The sequence below is a fragment of the Sciurus vulgaris genome, assembly GCF_902686455.1.
Source record: "Sciurus vulgaris genome assembly, chromosome: 11".
NCBI lineage: Eukaryota > Metazoa > Chordata > Mammalia > Rodentia > Sciuridae > Sciurus > Sciurus vulgaris.
The window spans coordinates 39,746,869-39,765,471 of record NC_136472.1 but is presented as its reverse complement, the minus strand read 5'-3'; the positions used below and the strand labels follow the sequence as shown (position 1 = coordinate 39,765,471).

Below are 18,603 nucleotides of genomic sequence, written 5' to 3'. Positions count from 1 at the left end.
AATTGTATTCTAATTAAAAAAGCACAGATACATTTATATTATACTATGAATATAAGGATGGGGAAAACATTTTAAAGTTTTTTTGCTATAAATACTCAGCTATAATTATTAACACAACAAACTGTATGCTCATCAGCATAATAAAAATATGTATTAACTAACAAATAGCTAGAGAAAATATTATGCACCTGGTTATTTTCTACATTTGTTGGGAGTCATATCTCCTTTCCAGGTTGTTCTGCACTCAAGTATAAGTCATTTCAATGTGTTTTAAAGAAGATAATTACATTGAAAAAGCACTAAAAACATTGAAAACATTGCAGTAGAGTAGAGCATTAATTTGAGGGTTGAAAATCCCAACTTTGCCACAGCAAGTCATTTTATCTTGTTGGGCCTCAGTATTTTCAATTGTAAAATGATAAAGGTCAAGTAATATAATTATTTTGGGTTCTTTCTGTTTCTAAGATTTTAAGAAATCAACATTCTTCCCCATTAATTTATTACCAATGCTGTTTTCTACTGTAGTGAATAACTGAACATAATTCATTTACATATGCTTTAAATTGTTTTAAAAATTAATAAATACCTTTTCTTCTTCCAAGGCATACATCTTCATTTGCAACTGGTAATTTTTAAGATACAGATGAGTAAACCAATAACAGTAAATTATGCTGGTCAATAGGATTATGGAAACACTTTATATTTCTATATTGTTTGAATTTAATATAATATGAAAACGTCACTTTTACAATCAGAAAATAAAATAATAAAGATTCAAAAGAGGGAAAAAGACAATCAAGAAAATAAGTGAACAATTTAATCACACTTAGCGACATCAATAATCCTTCAAAGTTTCATTTTCCCCTTTAGAAGTTTTCTTACATATCTGAATACATCACCATCTACTCCTAAATAATAGCATGTATAATTTTCTGAAGGTATGATTTTATGAAATCATTACAACTTTTATTTGCAGACAGTATTTGTGCTCTGAAAAAAATTTTAAATGCAGGCGATAGTGAAATAATGACTTTTGTAAATAATGACATTTTAAAACAAAAACTGAAATAAGAAATATTCTAAGTAGCACAAGGATACTTAGCAAAATTATCAAAAAATAAAATTTTTCTTTAAAACTTTCCTATCTCCTTTTCTATGCTCCTCACATTCAAGAGTTTTTTATTTGAAACAAACTAAGACTAGGGATTTAGTTCAGTGGTAGAATACTTGCCTAGCATGCTTAAGACCCTGGGTTCCCACACCAGTGGAAACTCAAGAACACTTTCTCTATAACCCTCAGATACCTGGATGTTCTTTCTTGCCCAAGTCCCTTATGATAGCAGAGATGTACATTTGTTCTCTGCTAGAGAATACTAAGCTACTTTTTTGGCTTCTGCTTTCTTACTCTTCAATTAAAACTCTCATAACTGATTAGACCTATTTCAGATTGAAGGAACAAAGTTTGTTAATTTGTTTAAACAAATTCATAGTAATGTGTGAATTATCAATAACCATAACACACTAGTGATGTAATTTGTATAAGTTTTTTCTTTAGGTGCATAAAGATGAAGACAAAAAAGAAGGAAGGAAAAACAAAGTACAAATGAGGATAGTGGGATAAAAGGAAAAAACTACCAGAGGCTATTTTACATAAGTGCATTTTCTTAAACTAATATTTTCTAGCTAGGGACTGAAGAGAAATTTGAGGCAGTCAAGACCTATAGAACTCAAATTAACGTAAAGTGCTGCTACGCTGCTATTTTATCTTTTTCTTTTCTTTTCTTTCTTTTCTTTTCTTTTTTTTTTTTTTTTTTTTTTTTTAGTTACTTTAAGTTGGTTGGATTTATGGAGGATTCAGTGCATGGTAATCACCTCTCCTCATCCTTTACATCTTCTTCTTTGCATCTCAGCTCTTCATCAGTGTTATGACTGACTTAAGTAAAGGAGTAAAGTAGAAAATGTAGGATTCCAAGATACTAACAAAAGAAAGAGGAAAAGGAAAAGAAAAAACAAGAATACATGTACACCATTCATCTAAATTATTTAGAACAAATGAAAACAGATCTCCATCTCTAAGAAAACATTTTTTCCCAGTTTCCCAAACACTTTTTATTATCAGTTTTGATTCAAATAACTACTCATTTCTTATTCCCCATAATATCCCTTTTCTCCTTCTTGTCTTCCATGAGTTTGGAGAAGAGCTTGTTGTCATATTCATGCAAAAGGGAGGAAGTACAGTATCTAAACTTATAGTGCCTAAAATACCTGTTTTTTAAAAACTTCCATCGCTTCTTTGTGTTGCTTCACTAATGCTTCCTTTTGATTCTGAAGAATTTCCTATTTAAAAAATTATGACAAGTCAAAATATAAATTCTTATAACTTCGTCTGCTTAAATCTTAATTTGGTTCAGAACTTAAATCAATTTAGAGGCTGGAGTTGTGGATCAGTGGTAGAAGGCTTGCCTAGCATGTGTGAGGCACAGGGTCCAATCCTCAGCACCACATGAAAAATAAATAAATAAAATAAAGGTATTGCATCCATCTAAAACTAAAAATATTTTTTAAAAATAAATTAAACACATCACATTTTTTATCCTCTTTAAACGCAACTTTAAACTAATTTTATGGGGTTTTTTTCTCATGGAATAATTATAAAAAATTTTGCTTCCACTTGCTTCTTCATGATAAAACCACATTGTTTTTAAAATTTTTAAACTCTGACATGCCTGGTTCCAAATCTTTCTTCAAGAAAATATCTTTTAACCAGAAGTTATTAAAATAAAAAATCTAGCACACAAATAGACTATAGTCTTAGAATTCCCAGAAAAATCAATTTTATTATCTAAGCACAAACATTCACATGGCAACATACAGGACTTGAAAGTCATTGAAATAACTTTTTTTTGCATAACCAAAGGACATTTTTTTAAAAGCACATATATGGTTCATTTCTTGTCCCCCGCCTTTGATGGAAGTTCTATGTTCTGTCCTTTAGATTCAAGACTATTTTTAACATTTTCTTCTATTTTTATCAAAGTTAATAATTCTCATTTTTAAAAAAGTACATCTAAAAGTGGCAATTACTTTTTGTTATTTGCCTCACAATTCCTGTATAATACATTGACTTAGTAATTTTAAAATTTTTTCTTTGTCCTCCCACTGTGTTACAAGTTTAACTTTCTTGTATAACTATTATCCCACATTTTCTCCTATTCTTCCAACAGTTATATCAAAATTGTGCCTGAAATCAATAGTCAGTACTTACATTGTTAGGATTATGTATTATTTAATAATGAGCCATGTATACTGTGATTACATTTTTATTTTATGTCTTTCGTTGAAGTTCATAATTACTTTAAAATGTTTACATTTCCAAAGTTATTTTTTTAAAAATAATACTACCTTTCCCAGATCTATGTCAATTGGTTCATATGCTCAGATACAAAATGAGAAGCAAGGATTACTTAGAAAATTTCCAACTCCCTAAGAAATAGATTTAGAAAACCTTTAGGTAAACCAAGTACAGAGAAGCACAACTATAATCCCAGCTTATTGGGAGGTTGAGCCAAGAGGATCCCAAGTTTGAAGCCAGCCTGAGCAACTTAACAAGACCCTGTCTTGAAATAAAAAATAGAAAGGACTGAGGGTGTAGATTAGTTGGTAGAGAGCCCCTGAGTTCAATCTCCAGTATCAGAAAAAGAAAAAAGAAAAAAATCAAGTGGGTAAATAAATGCTATTGTTTTGGGAGGAAATCAATTTCTCACTTTATCCTCAAATCTGTAAAGAGATATTTCTCTAAATATTAAAAATTTATAGGAGTCAATGAGCTACTCAGATAATGGGCATTTCTAATCACCCTATTCCTGCTTGAATTACCAAATTAGAAATATTATTTTGTCCTTTATGATACCACATCTTACTTTTACATATTGTTATGGTTTAGATGTGGTGTCCCCAAAAAACTCACATGTGAGACAATGCAAGAAGTATTGAAGGAGAAATGACCGGGTTGTTAAGAATCTTAACCCAGTCAGTGAGTTAATCCACTGGCAGGGATTCACTGAGTGGTAACTGACTGGTAGGGTGTGGTTGGGGGAGGAGGAAATTGGGGCCTGGCTATGGGGTATATATTTTGTATCTAGAAAGTGGAGTCTCTATCCCTCTCTGCTTCCTGATGATGCAAGCTGCTTCCCTCTGCCACACTCTTCTGCCATGATATTCTGCCTCACCTCAAGCCCATGAACAGAGCCAGCCTTCTATGGACTAAGACCTCTGAAACCATGAGCCCCTCGAATAAACCTTTCCTCCTCTGTAATTGTGCTGTTCAGATCATTTAGTCACAGAAGCAAAAAAGCTGACTAAAACACATATGTTACTCACATATATGTGTGTATACATATGTAAACATTTACATATATACCTATGTGATATTTTATATACAACACATGTAAGGTTTTAAATGTCTTTGTGTCTTAATGAAAAAAATCAAATATGTTAATGTAGTAATGTAGAAGGAGTGCCTGGCAAATTTTCTTTCAAGAAGTATTTTGATGATCAGTGAATTCCTATAGAAAATACATCTCTCAGATCTTTATTTATAATAAATGTTGCCCACAGAGAAATGTCACCTTTTACCAGGTTGTATGGTTATCAAAGTTTCTTTTTCTGTTCATGTTTGTAAAGTAGTATAGGAATCTGGTTTTGTTTTTCTTCAGATGAGAAATCTAGCTCTAATACTATTAAATAAAGATTTTTTGGTGGGGACAGGTACTAGGGATTGAACCCAGAGATGCTTTACCACTGAGCCACATCCCAGTCCTTTTTGTTTTTTCTTTTGAGAGTGAGTCTCCCTAAGTTGCTTAGGGCCTTGCTTTGCTGAGGATGGCTTCAAACTTGCCATCTCCTGCCTCGACCTCCCAAATCACTGGGATAACAGCTATATGCCACCATGCTCAGCATATTTTTTAAGTGCATAATATAATAGTGGGGTTAATTTTGACAAATTCATAGATGCATATGCTATGATTTCTCCATTTTTAATCCCCAGTACTTTCTCTTTCCTTCCTCTCCTCTGTTCCCCAAATCCCTTTCCTCTACTCTATTGGTCCTCCTTCTATTTATTTATTTTTTATCGGTGCATAATAGTTCTATATAAAATTGGAATGCATTGTGATATATTAATACATGTACATAGCATAATTTGGTCAACTTCATTCTTTTTGTGTGTGTGTGTGTGTGTGTGTGTGTGTGTGTGTGTGTGGTGCTGGGGATCGAACCCAGGGCCTTGTGCTTGCAAGGTGACCACTCTACCAACTGAGGTATCTCCCCAGCCCATCAACTTCATTCTTAAGTCTCCCCTCTTCTCTTCCCTCCTCCCTCTCCCTTGGGCCCTGGTTTTTACTCTACTGATTGCCCTTCTATTTTCACAAGATTCCCCCTTTTTTAATTCCTTTTTTCTCTCTAGCTTTCACCTATGAGAAAAAACATTTCACCCTTGAATTTCTGAGTCTGACTTATTTCACTTAGCATGTTATTCTCCAGTTCCATCCATTTACCAGCAAATGACATCATTTCACTTTTTTATGGTTGAGTAGAACTTCATTGTGTATTTACATACCTCTTCTTTACCCATTCATCTACTGATGGGTCTAGGCTGGTTCCATAACTTGGCTACTATGAATTTTGCTGATATAAACAATGGTATGCATGTATCACTAAAATCTGCTGATTTTAGTTCTTTTGGAATAAATACGTGAAGTAGAATAGCCAGACCATATGGCATTCCTAATTTTTGAGGAATCTTCATACTGCTTTCCATTTGTGGCCCCATCAATGATGTATGAGGTGTCTTCTTCCACATATCCTTGTCAGCATTTATTATTTGTATTCTTGATGATTCCCATTCTAACTGAAGATGAACTATCAATGCACTTTTGATTTGGATCTCCTTGATTGCCAGAAATACTGAACATTTTAAAAATATAATTGTAGGCCATTCATATTTTTTTTCTTTTTAGGGATGTCTATTTAATTATTTTGCCCATTTATTAATTGAGTTATTTGGATTTTTAGTTTTCTTGTTTTGTTTTGGCTTGGTTTTGGTGTTTTTTTTTTTTAATTTTTAATTTTAATTAAAAATCATAAATTTACATAGGGCAATGTTGTTTGATTCATTTTGTTATTTTTTTCCCTTCCCCCCTCCCCTCCCACCCCTCTTTTCCCTCTATACATTCCTTTCTTCCTCATTCTTACCACCCTCCTTATCCCTAACCCTAAACCTAACCCTAACCCTAACACTAACCCCTCCTACCCCCCACCCCCGTATGTCCTCATCCGCTTATCAGCGAGATCATTCGTCCTTTAGTTTTTTGAGATTGGCTTATCTCACTTAGCATGATACCCTCCAATTTCATCCATTTGCCTGCGAATGCCATAATTTTGTCATTCCTCATGGCGGAGTAATATTCCATTGTATATATATGCCACAGTTTCTTTATCCATTCATCAACTGAAGGGCATCTGGGTTGGTTCCACAATCTGGCTATAGTGAATTGAGCAGCTATGAACATTGATGTGGCTGTATCTCTGTAGTATGCTGATTTTAAGTCCTTTGGGTATAGGCCAAGGAGTGGGATAGCTGGGTCAAATGGTGGTTCCATTCCAAGCTTTCTGAGGAATCTCCATACTGCTTTCCAGAGTGGCTGCACTAGTTTGCAACCCCACCAGCAATGTATGAGTGTACCTTTTTCCCCACATCCTCGCCAACACCTATTGTTGCTTATGTTCTTGATAATCGCCATTCTAATTGGGGTGAGATGAAATCTTAGGGTAGTTTTGATTTGCATTTCTCTTATTACTAGAGATGTTGAACATTTTTTCATATATCCGTTGATTGCTTGTACATCTTCTTCTGTGAAGTGTCTGTTCATTTCCTTAACCCATTTGTTGATTGGATTATTTGTATTCTTGGTGTAGAGTTTTTTGAGTTCTTTATAGATTTGGGATATTAACGCTCTATCTGAAGTATGATTGGCAAAGATATTCTCCCACTCTGTAGGCTCTCTCTTCACATTACTGATTGTTTCCTTTGCTGAGAGAAAGCTTTTTAGTTTGAATCTATCCCAGTTGTTGATTCTTGCTTTTATTTCTTGGGCTATGGGAGTCCTGTTAAGGAAGTCTGCTCCTAAGCCAACAAGTTGAAGGTTTGGGCCTACTTTTTCTTCTATAAGATGCAGGGTCTCTGGTCTGATTCTGAGTTCCTTGATCCATTGTGAGTTGAGTTTTGTGCAGGGTGAGAGATAAGGGTTTAATTTCATTCTGTTGCATATGGTTTTCCAGTTTTCCCAGCACCATTTGTTGAAGAGGCTATCTTTTCTCCATTGCATATTTTTGGCACCTTTGTCTAGTATGAGAAAATTGTATTTATTTGGGTTTGTGTCCGTGTCCTCTATTCTGTACCATTGATCTACCTGTCTATTTTGGTACCAATACCATGCCGTTTTTGTTACTATTGCTTTGTAATAGAGTTGAAAATCTGGTATTGCGATACCACCTGCTTCGCTCTTTCTACTGAGGATTGCTTTAGCTATTCTGGGTTTCTTATTCTTCCAGATGAATTTCATAATTGCCTGCTCTATTTCTGTAAGGTACATCATTGGGATTTTAATTGGAATTGCATTGAATCTATATAGCACTTTTGGTAGTATGGCCATTTTGACAATATTAATTCTTCCTATCCATGAACATAGGAGCTCTTTCCATCTTCTAAGGTTTTCTTTAATTTCTTTCTTTAGTGTTCTGTAGTTCTCATTGTAGAGGTCTTTCACCTCTTTTGTGAGATTGATTCCCAAGCATTTTATTTTTTTTTTTATGCTATTGTGAATGGGGTAGTTTTCCTAATTTCTCTTTCTGAAGATTCATCACTTATGTATAAAAATGCATTAGATTTATGAGCATTGATCTTGTAACCTGCTACTTTACTGAATTCACTAATGAGTTCTAAGAGTTTTCTGGTGGAATTTCCAGGTTCCTCTAAATATATAATCATGTCATCAGCGAACAGGGATAATTTGAGTTCCTCTTTTCCAATTCGTATCCCTTTAATTTCTTTGGTTTGTCTAATTGCTCTGGCTAGAGTCTCAAGAACAATGTTGAATAGAAGTGGTGAAAGAGGGCATCCCTGCCTTGTTCCAGTTTTTAGGGGGAATGCTTTCAGTTTTTTACCATTTAGAATGATATTGGCCATGGGCTTAGCATAGATGGCCTTCACAATGTTAAGGAATGATCCCACTACCCCAATTTTTTCTAGTGTTCTGAGCATGAAGGGATGTTGTATTTTATCGAACGCTTTTTCTTTATCTATTGAAATAATCATGTGATTCTTAACTTTTAGTCTGTTGATATGGTGAATGACATTTATTGATTTCCGGATGTTGAACCAACCTTGCATCCCTGGGATAAAACCCACTTGATCATGATGCACTATCTTTTTAATATATTTTTGTATGCGATTTGCTAAAATTTTGTTGAGAATTTTTGCGTCGATGTTCATTAAGGATATTGGTCTGAAATTTTCTTTCCTTGATGTGTCTCTGTCTGGTTTAGGTATCAGGGTGATATTGGTTTCATAGAATGAGTTTGGGAGGGTTCCCTCCTCTTCTATTTTATGGAATACTTTGAGAAGTATTGGAATGAGCTCTTCTTTAAAGGTTTTGTAGAACTTGGCTGAGAACCCATCTGGTCCTGGACTTTTCTTTGTTGGTAGGCTTTTGATGACCTCTTCTATTTCATTTCTTGAAATTGATTTATTTAAGTTGTGTATGTCTTCCTCGTTCAGTTTAGGTAATTCATATGTCTCTAGAAACTTGTTGATGTCTTCGAGGTTTTCTGTTTTGTTGGAGTATAGATTTTCAAAATAGCTTCTAATTATGTTTTGTATTTCACTCGTGTCTGTTGTGATATTTCCTTGTTCATTCCGAATTTTAGTAATTTGAGTTTTCTCCCTTTTTCTCTTTGTTAGCGTGGCTAAGGGTTTATCAATTTTGTTTATTTTTTCAAAGAACCAACTATTTATTTTGTCAATTTTTCGGATTGTTTCTTTTGTTTCAATTTCGTTGATTTCAGCTCTGATTTTAACTATTTCCTGTCTTCTACTACTTTTGGTGTTGGTCTGCTCTTCTTTTTCTAGGGCTTTGAGCTGTAGTGTTAAGTCGTTTATTTGTTGATTTCTACTTCTTTTGTTGAATGCGCCCCATGAAATAAATCTTCCTCTCAGTACTGCTTTCATAGTGTCCCAGAGATTTTGATATGATGTGTCTTTGTTCTCATTTACTTCTAAGAATTTTTTAATTTCCCTCCTGATTTCTTCTGTTATCCATTCATCGTATAATAGTGTATTATTTAATCTCCAAGTATTGGAGAAGTTTCTGGTTTTTATTCTGTCATTTATTTCTAATTTTAGTCCATTATGATCTGATAGAGTACAAGGTAGTATCTCTATCTTCTTGTATTTGCTAACAGTAGCTTTGTGGCATAAAACATGGTCTATTTTAGAGAAGGATCCATGTGCTGCTGAGAAGAAAGTGTATTCGTTCTTTGTTGGATGGTATATTCTATATAAGTCGGTTAAGTCTAAATTGTTGATTGTGTTATTGAGATCTATGGTTTCTTTATTCAATTTTTGTTTGGACGATCTATCCAGCGGTGAGAGAGGTATGTTAAAATCGCCTAGTATTATTGTGTTGTGGTCTATTTGATTTCTGGAATTGAGAAGGATTTGTTTGACATACATGGATGAGCCAATGTTCGGGGCATAGATATTTATGATTGTTATGTCTTGCTGATTTATGCTTCCCTTAAGCAGTATGTAATGTCCTTCTTTATCCCTTCTGACTAGTTTTGGCTTAAAGTCCACATTATCTGAAATGAGGATGGATACTCCAGCTTTTTTGCTGTGTTCGTGTGCATGGTATGTTTTTTCCCATCCTTTCACCTTTAGTCTATGGGTATCTCTTTCTATGAGATGGGTCTCTTGCAGGCAGCATATTGTTGGATTTTTCTTTTTAATCCAATCTGCCAGTCTATGTCTTTTGATTGATGAGTTCAGGCCATTAACATTCACAGTTATTATTGTGATATGATTTGTATTCCTAGTCACTGGACTCATTTTTGTTTTTTGACATGATTTGGTTTCTCCTTTATTTGGCTATTCCTTTAGGCTAGTTCCTCCCGTTGCTGATTTACATCGTTGTTTTTCATCTCTTCCTCATGGAATATTTTGCTGAGAATGTTCTGTAATGCCGGCTTTCTTTTAGTAAATTCCTTTAGCTTTTGTTTATCGTGGAAGGATTTTATCTCATCGTCAAATCTGAAAGTAAGTTTTGCTGGGTATAAAATTCTTGGTTGCATCCATTTTCTTTCAGGGCTTGGTAAATGTTGTTCCAGGCCCTTCTAGCTTTTAGGGTCTGGACTGATAAATCTGCTGATATTCTTATTGGTTTCCCCCTGAATGTAATCTGATTCTTTTCTCTCGTGGCCTTTAAAATTCTGTCTTAATTTTGAATGTTAGGTATTTTCATAATAATGTGCCTTGGTGTAGGTCTGTTGTAATTTTGCATATTTGGAGTCCTATAAGCCTCTTGTACTTGGTTTTCCATTTCATTCTTGAGATTTGGGAAATTTTCTGATATTATTTCATTGAATAGATTGTTCATTCCTTTGGTTTGTTTCTCTAAGCCTTCCTCAATCCCAATTATTCTTAAATTTGGACTCTTCATGATATCCCATAATTCTTGTAGATTCTGTTCATGATTTCTTACCATCTTCTCTGTTTGGTCAACCTTGTTTTCAAGATTAAATATTTTGTCTTCAATATCTGAAGTTCTGTCTTCCAGGTGATCTATCCTATTGTTTATGCTTTCTATGGCATTTTTAACTTGGTTTATTGTTTCCTTCATTTCAAGGATTTCCATTTGGTTTTTTTTTCAGTATCTCTAACTCTTTATTGAAATGCTCTTTTGCTTCCGTTATTTGCTCTTTTAACTGTTGATCAGTGCGTTCATTTAATGCCTGCATTTGTTCTTTCATCTCCTCGTTTGCTTCCCTGATTGTTTTAATTATGTACATTCTGAACTCCCTTTCGGACATTTCTTCTGCTGTGCTGTCATTGGGTTTTATTGATATAGTATCTAAGTTTGTTTCGGACATTTTCTTCCCTTGTTTTCTCATATTGGTCAGATGCCTATGGGACTCAGTGATATTGTAGATTTCCTCTATTGGCTTATAGTGACCCTGTAGATTTCCAGTGTATCACCTACCAGCCTTCAGTAGCCAGAAGTCTTGGATTAACTTGATAATGCAGTGCTTCCGAAGAACACTGCCCCTGGCCCGCTACTGGTTCCAGGGAGAGAGAGCTGGAGAGGTCTCTTGTTGCACAGCCCTGGTTCCAGAGGCTGGTTGTAGGTTGGAGGTCTCCACTGGCTTGGGGACTTGTGGCTGGCTCTGTGTAGACAGGCTCTCACTGGGTGATTTGCCCCGAGAAGCTAGCCTAGAGAGGCGCTTCCTGCTGGAGGGGGGCTGGGCTGCTTGGGGAAGTCCCTGGCGCCCTGTGCTGGTCACTGAAGCAACCTGCGGGCGGGCTGGAGCTGGCAGTGGGGCGGGCTGGAGCTGGCTGGGGCAGGCTGGAGCTGGCCACGCTTCTTCTGTGCAGAAGGGCTCTCACTGGGGGGCCTGTTCCAAGAAGCTGGAGGATCTGTCCCTGTGGGCGGAGCCCACCGCCAGACTGCACCGAGCTGCCTGGGGGAGACGCTATCTGCCCTGTCCCACTCTAATAAGCCACTCGAATCCGGGCCTGCCGCCCAGCTGAGCTTCGCTGGGTGGGGGAGACTCACCCCGTGGTTCTATTTTAGTCCAAGACTCTCAATGCCTCCCCTTCTTGAATCCTGGGTTCTGGGGCAACTGGAGATGCAGTCACCCTCTAGTCCGCCATCTTGGATTGCCCCGTGGAAAAAGCCTGCAGCTGGAGGGGGACAATGCTGCCTGGAGAGGTCTCTGGCTGCCCAGCCCTGGTCCCAGAAGTTGCTTGCGTGTCGAATATCTCCACTGGCTTGGGGACTTGTGGCTGGCTCTGCATCGAGAGGCTCTCACTGGGCGGTCTGCCCTGGGAAGCTAGCCTAGAGAGGCGCTTCCCGCCGGAGGGGGCTGGGCTGCTTGGGGGAGTCCCTGGCGCCCTGTGCTGGTCACTGAAGCAAACTGCGGGCGGGCCGGAGCTGGCAGCGGGGCGGGCCGGAGCTGGCCGCGCTGCTTCTGTGTCGGTGTTAAGTTTTTTGAGTCCTTTATATAGTCTACATATTAATCCCCTGTCAGAGGAGTAGCTAGCAAAGATTTTCTCCCATTTTGTAGGCTCCCTCTTCATGTTCTTTTTTCCTTTGCTATGTAGAAGCTTCTTAATTTAATGCTATCCCATTTGCCAATTCCTGGATTTACTTCTTTAGCTAAATTTAGGAGTCTTATTAAGGAAGGTGGGGACCATGCCAATGTGTTGTAACATTGTACCTGTTTTCTTGTAGCTGTTTCTCTGTTTCTGGTCCATTCCTGGGTATTTAACCACTTTCAGTTGAATTTTGTTCAGAATGAGAGGTAGGTATGTGATTTCATTCTTCTACATATGGATATCCAATTTTCCTAGCAACATTTGATAAAAAAAAGGCTATCTTTGGGGCTGGAATATGAAGACCAGTGGTAGAGCACTTGCCTGGCATGTGTGCAGCACTGGGTTCGATTCTCAGCACCACATATAAATAAATAAGATAAAGTCCACTGACAACTAAAAAAATATTTTTTAAAAAAAGGCTATCTTTCCTCCAACATATATTTTTGGCACCCATTTTCAAAAGTTTCAGATGACTGTGGGTGGATTTGACTCTTGGTATTCTAGTCTGTTCCACTGGTCTTCATATCTACTTTATGACAATACCATGCTATTTTTTGCAGTTATAGCTCTGTAATATAATTTAAGATTCAGTATTGTGATACCTCCAGCCCTCTCTCTTATTGCTCAAGATTGCTTTCTTTTGGATAGTTTGGCTAGGGGGTTATCAATCTTGTTTATCATTTCAAAGAACCAACTTTCAGTTGCATTATCCTTTGTATTGTTTTGTTGTTGTTGTTGTTCTCTATTAATTTAAGCTTTGATCTTACAATTATTCCCTGTCTTCTACTGGTTTTGGAAGTACTTTTTTCCTATTTGGTAGGGCCTTGAGATAGAGCATTAAATTGTTGGTTTATTTGGGATCTTTCTGAGTTTTTTTCATGTGGGAACTTAATGCTATAAACTTACCTCTTCCTACCACCTTCAGAGTGTCCCAGAGGTTCTAGTATATGGTATCACTGTTCTCGATTCTAGGAATTTTTAAATTTCTCTTCTCATTTCCTTGATGATCTATTCTTCATTTAAAAGAATACTGTTCAATCTTCATGTGTTTATGTGGTTTATATACCTTTTCTTGATGTTGATTTCTAATTTCTATCCATTAGAATCTAATAAGATGCATGGAATAATATCAACTTTTTTTGTATTTGCTAAGACTTGCTTTGTGTCCTAAAATATGGTTTATTTTGGAAAAGACTTCATGAGCTGCTAAGGAGAAAGCATACTCAGTTGTTGTTGAGAGAAATATTCTATAGATATTTGTTAGACCCATTTGACTTATGGTATCATTTAAGTCAAAAGGTCTTCATTGATTTTATTTCTGGATATGCCACAAGAAAAACTAAACATTTTGTTTAATTAAAGCAACGCTTTTGAAAGTAAAACAGTGAAAAAATTTTTCAATTTTTTCCACAGATATTCTGGGTCAGTTTACCACCTAGGGTACAAAGGTATTAAAATATAGCTGTGCTCAACTAAGCCACTATCTGCACTACAGTAGTACTTGAATTCAATCCTAAAGTCAAGATGCAAAACCATTCTAAGAGACAATACCCAATGTGTTTCATAGTCGCCTCAGTTAGAGGTACTTTTCCTTCCCAAAACAAAGCTTAGTTTAAAAACTGACTATATCTAAGTTTTATTCCTCCTTCTATCTTCAGTTCAAAATACTAGTATCATTGGTAATAAGGTCTATATCTTGTTTGATCTGGATGATGTGGTCCAGGAAGTGGGGTTTGAGAAGGCAGGCCCTGAATTCATGAAGGAGGAGGTGGCTCTCTTTTTGCAAGGCATATACCAAGACTCATTTCCTCTGGGTGTGTAAATGGAGGGCTCAGAGTTCCTTGATCTTCAGTAAACTGGGTTAAAGAATTAGAATTATAGGGCTGGGGATATAGCTCAGTTGGTAGAGTGCTTGCCTCACAAGCCCAAGGCCCTGGGTTCAATCCCCAGCACCGCAAAAAAAAAAAAAAAAAAGAATTAGAATTATAATGGTGAGGAGGGAAACAGTTACAGGTGGACCATCATTTTGAGGTGGGGGATGATCTGGAGGAGAATAATTCATATAAGGTGGCATCTGGGCAATAATATGTCCAGGGGGAGGGGTTATTAATAGTGGAGGTACAGCTTGGCTAGATACCAAGTGAGGAGTTCCTACAATCTGGGGAAGATGTGGCACTGGATGGTTTATTGGTGGCTGAGGAGGTGAAGGTGGTATATAATGTTCCTGTGGAGGCATAATACAATGATAATGTGTTTTTGTCAGTTTTTTCACTGCTATGACTTAAAGACCTGACAAGAACAATTTTAGAGGAGGAAAAGCTTATTTTGGCGGGGCGGGGGGGGGGGGGGGGCTCACAGTTCCAAAGGTCTCAGTCCATAGACAGGTGGCTCAATTCCTTAGGGTTTGGGATGAGGCAGGACATTATGGTGGAAGAGTGTGGTGCAGGGAAGCAGCTCACATGATGATCAGGAAGCAGGGAGAGAGAGAGAGAGAGAGAGAGACTCTACTTGCCAGATACAAAATATATACCCCCCCCCAATGACCCATCTCCTTCAGTTACCACTCAGTTAATCCCATCAGGGGATTAACTCACTGGTTGGGTTAAAGCTCTCATAACCTAATCATTTCTCCTCTAAACCTTCTTGCATTTTCTCACATGTGAGCTTTTTGGGTACACCTCACATGCAAACCATAACAGGATGCATACCACTGGTTCCTTCATAAACACTACAACACAGGGAGAAAACAAATGGAATGATTTCACATATACAAGTCTTCATTACATTGAAAATCGTTACTTGAGGATTTCAGGATTCTCACATTCTTTAAATATCTGGACTGACTCTAATCTGACCATCATATTATTCCCTCTCATTACTTTAATTATACGTATTCTTCATATAGTACTAAGACTCCTATTTGTCTATTCAACAAAAAACTTGGTGCTTACAAGTGTCCCAGAAATATGAGATATCCTATAGTGGTACTCATGTTACCACAGTTTCCCATACTTGGAATTTGAAAAAATATATACAAACCATTATTAAAATAGGCTTTCTTAATTCCAGTTATAAGGCTCTGTCAAACACCCTCCATTTCCTTATTGTCCTAATTCCACCACTTCAGAACTGGGTATTTTTCCTCAATGGCTAGATTGTGCTAATGTAGTTCCTATAAGACAAAACATTTCCCAGTCTGCATCATATGTCCTGGACTGGTCTCTTAGATTTGATCAGCACATTCTCATAATGAATTCATGACTCCTAGAGGGTTTGTTAGTAATATTTTTACCACATAATCAAGAAGCATTCAAGGATTTGTTGCATCTAACTGCTGGTTTGGATCTTGTTTACTAGACAATCACTTATAGATCTAATCAGTGATTATACTGCTAACTCTTGTTATGGTTTGTGGGCATGTGTCTGGTCTCCTTATATTTTATTAACAGGAAATACTAATATCACAAAAATGGACAGTGGTCAACATTTTGTACAGCATACTAATTGTAATCTCACTAATTGTGTGACTGGATATAATAAAGATCCAAGTATGATCAGCTTCTTTACCTGCTTATTGCTCCTTGCTTCAAATGGGCATCTCCCTGGGAGCATAAGATAGAGAATGACACCCCTGGCTCCAGCCATCTTCCAGGAGGCTCTAGCATTCCTTCCCATGGATAACTTCAGGGGCAACATATAGGACAGTGCCTCAGAACATTTTCAGCTTCTTCCCAGCTGTGAATCTGGTGCTCAGACCAAAATCAATGAGTTTGATATTATTGTTGTTATTGTTTTTGAGATTGGCCTCAGGACAAGGGCTGGAGCCCACCAGCCATCCTCTATCTTCTCCAAGGCCTGGACCACTGTGCCTCCCTCTACTTCTCACTGTATATACTCGCTCACCTTAGCCAGGATAGATGGGGACTCATTTGCCTTAAGCTCATGTAGATGTGGACTTGCTCCCCTTGACAGAGTATAGACAGAGATGCTCCCCGTGAGACAGTGTAGACTTGATTCACTTTGAGCTGGTTACTTTGACCCAAAAGAATCTTCTTCTAGGTCTTCAGGCCTATCCCAGAAGTGTGTGAGAGGGTGCATTACAGCTATTGGAGAAGACACCTCTGGGAAGGCATTGGAGACTCCAGAGTGTTCTATGGCTTTATCTCCATAATTCCATGTGCAGGGAGCAAGAACTGGGCCAGTGGGCAGGGGTAGGCCTGCCTACAGCAGTTGCTGGGTGCTTCACCATATGCCATGTAGCCTCCCCACCCAACAGCTCCTCCTGGTCATAGCTAAAGTTTATGGAGATTGAATGCATGAGATTTGGGGAACAAAGAAGTGAAATCTCAGGGATGCGACTTACATAAAAGCATAGTGCACCCATGTGGAATTGTTCTTATCTTTGGTTTCTGTTGACAGTGAATTTGTAAAGTGAGGTGCACACAAATAAAAAGTAAGAAACACTCAGGAGAACAAGAGTCTTCATGCACCTTCCAGCCCTGGCATATCTGCAGCTCTGGGACTCCCACAGCTTCTCTGGGCAGCTTCTTTCTGCCCTTCTCTTTAGTAGTTAGAAATTGATACCTTTTAAAAGAAAGATATTCCATACCTCATTTTAATAGTTTGCCCTTTTACACCTTGAGCAAGAAAAATGTTTTAAAGAAAAATACTCTATCATGCTGCTTTAATCATATGTATTATTTGTAAATGTCAGGAGATAAAAGAATAAAAATTATCATGTTCATACAACATAAACTTTATCCAATTAAAGTTATCCAGAAAATTGCTCTCAATATGTAAAATATAGCTGCAAGAATTTTAGTTTTTATAGGATTTTGAAAATGATTTGGGATGGAAACACTTAAAATAACTCCAAGTTTTATAGTTCAATTTTGAAAAACTTTAGTCTTATAATAACATGGCTCCATCAGAAAATTTTTGTTCATCACAAAATGTTTCCAAGGATCTCCCAAAGAGTTGGTAAGAAAGCAGCCCTATCATGGGCCATGTGCTATTTCAGCCGAAAATGCCGTGTGCTTATCAAGTCCATGGTCATAGAAATGGCAATTAAACTCTAAAAATGGTAGAAGGTTTTATTTGTTGAGAATTCCTTATTAACACTGAAGACTCTGGAAGTTAGGTTATCTGAGCTATAATTCTAGCTTTACCTTGTGACTCAGTTTTACAAATGTGATAGGTGGGCAGTAGTAGGTCCCTCAGACAGGACCAAAAGTTCAACATAAGTTATAAGTTGGATATTGCTCAGACCCATGCTTGCCACCATCCCCCAAATGTTCATGTATATGAAATTTAATGAATAACAATGATTTATAATAACATGATTACACCATTTTCAAAGTAAGCCCTGGTTTTAGGAAAGTGTTGAGTTTAACTAAGGCTATCTTTATGTTATGTGATATGAAAAGAAATGTCCTTCCTGACCTGTCACAAGTCCTAAACATATGATCAGTTTTAATCTGATGAGAATCACTAGACAGTTAAGAAGATGTGAAATATTTTAATCACAAATGGGAGTTCTTCAAAGGCATTTGGGGGGATGAATATGAAGTTGTATAAAAGATGTATAAATGTTGCAAAAACACTGAAATATTTTGAAGATATCAGAAGAAAATGAGACAAGGGTATGTTTAGGATGCAAATTTAGAAAAACAAACAGAATGAGGGTTAGTTTGCAGCTTGTGTGGGGTACTGGGGTGTCAATATACCTAGTGGCTTTGGTCTTGGGCTCCATGTAGTACCGCACTCAGTAAAGAGCTTTCCACACTCTTATTAGAGAAGGTGGACACCACAGAAGAGCAGCCTGGGGACATCTCAGTGGCTGAGCATCCTCCTACCTTGCACTTATGACTGGAAGTGAGAAGTAGATGAAGCTCCTTGCTCCTGTGATATCATCGCAGTCTCCTTTGGAGAGTTTTTAAGTAGATGCCACTCTTCTAAGGATAAACCATCGCTACCTTCAGGAGTTGCTGGCCATCCTGTGTATATCATGAGTGTCCATTTTCAAAGACAGTGGCACAAGTTCTATCATGATGGCTTAAACTCTTTACTTATTTCCAAATGCTTCTTAGACCACTCCTCATCAGACACCATATTTTCTGTTGATACACTTCTACACCATCTGCTCAAGCTTCAATTTTATGTTCCTTAAAATA

At 37.1% G+C, this 18,603-nt stretch overlaps 1 protein-coding gene across 1 annotated transcript in view; it reads right to left on the bottom strand.

Annotated features, from left to right (window-relative positions):
• Positions 1-18,603, bottom strand: part of CCDC73 (coiled-coil domain containing 73) — a 192,696-nt gene that overhangs the window by 101,871 nt on the left and 72,222 nt on the right. The window contains exons 4-5 of the mRNA XM_079103074.1: positions 2,266-2,337; positions 587-622 (exon numbers count right to left, since the gene is read on the bottom strand). Coding sequence (XP_078959200.1) covers positions 587-622; positions 2,266-2,337 — 108 coding nt within the window. The remainder of the gene's footprint in view (positions 1-586; positions 623-2,265; positions 2,338-18,603) is intronic.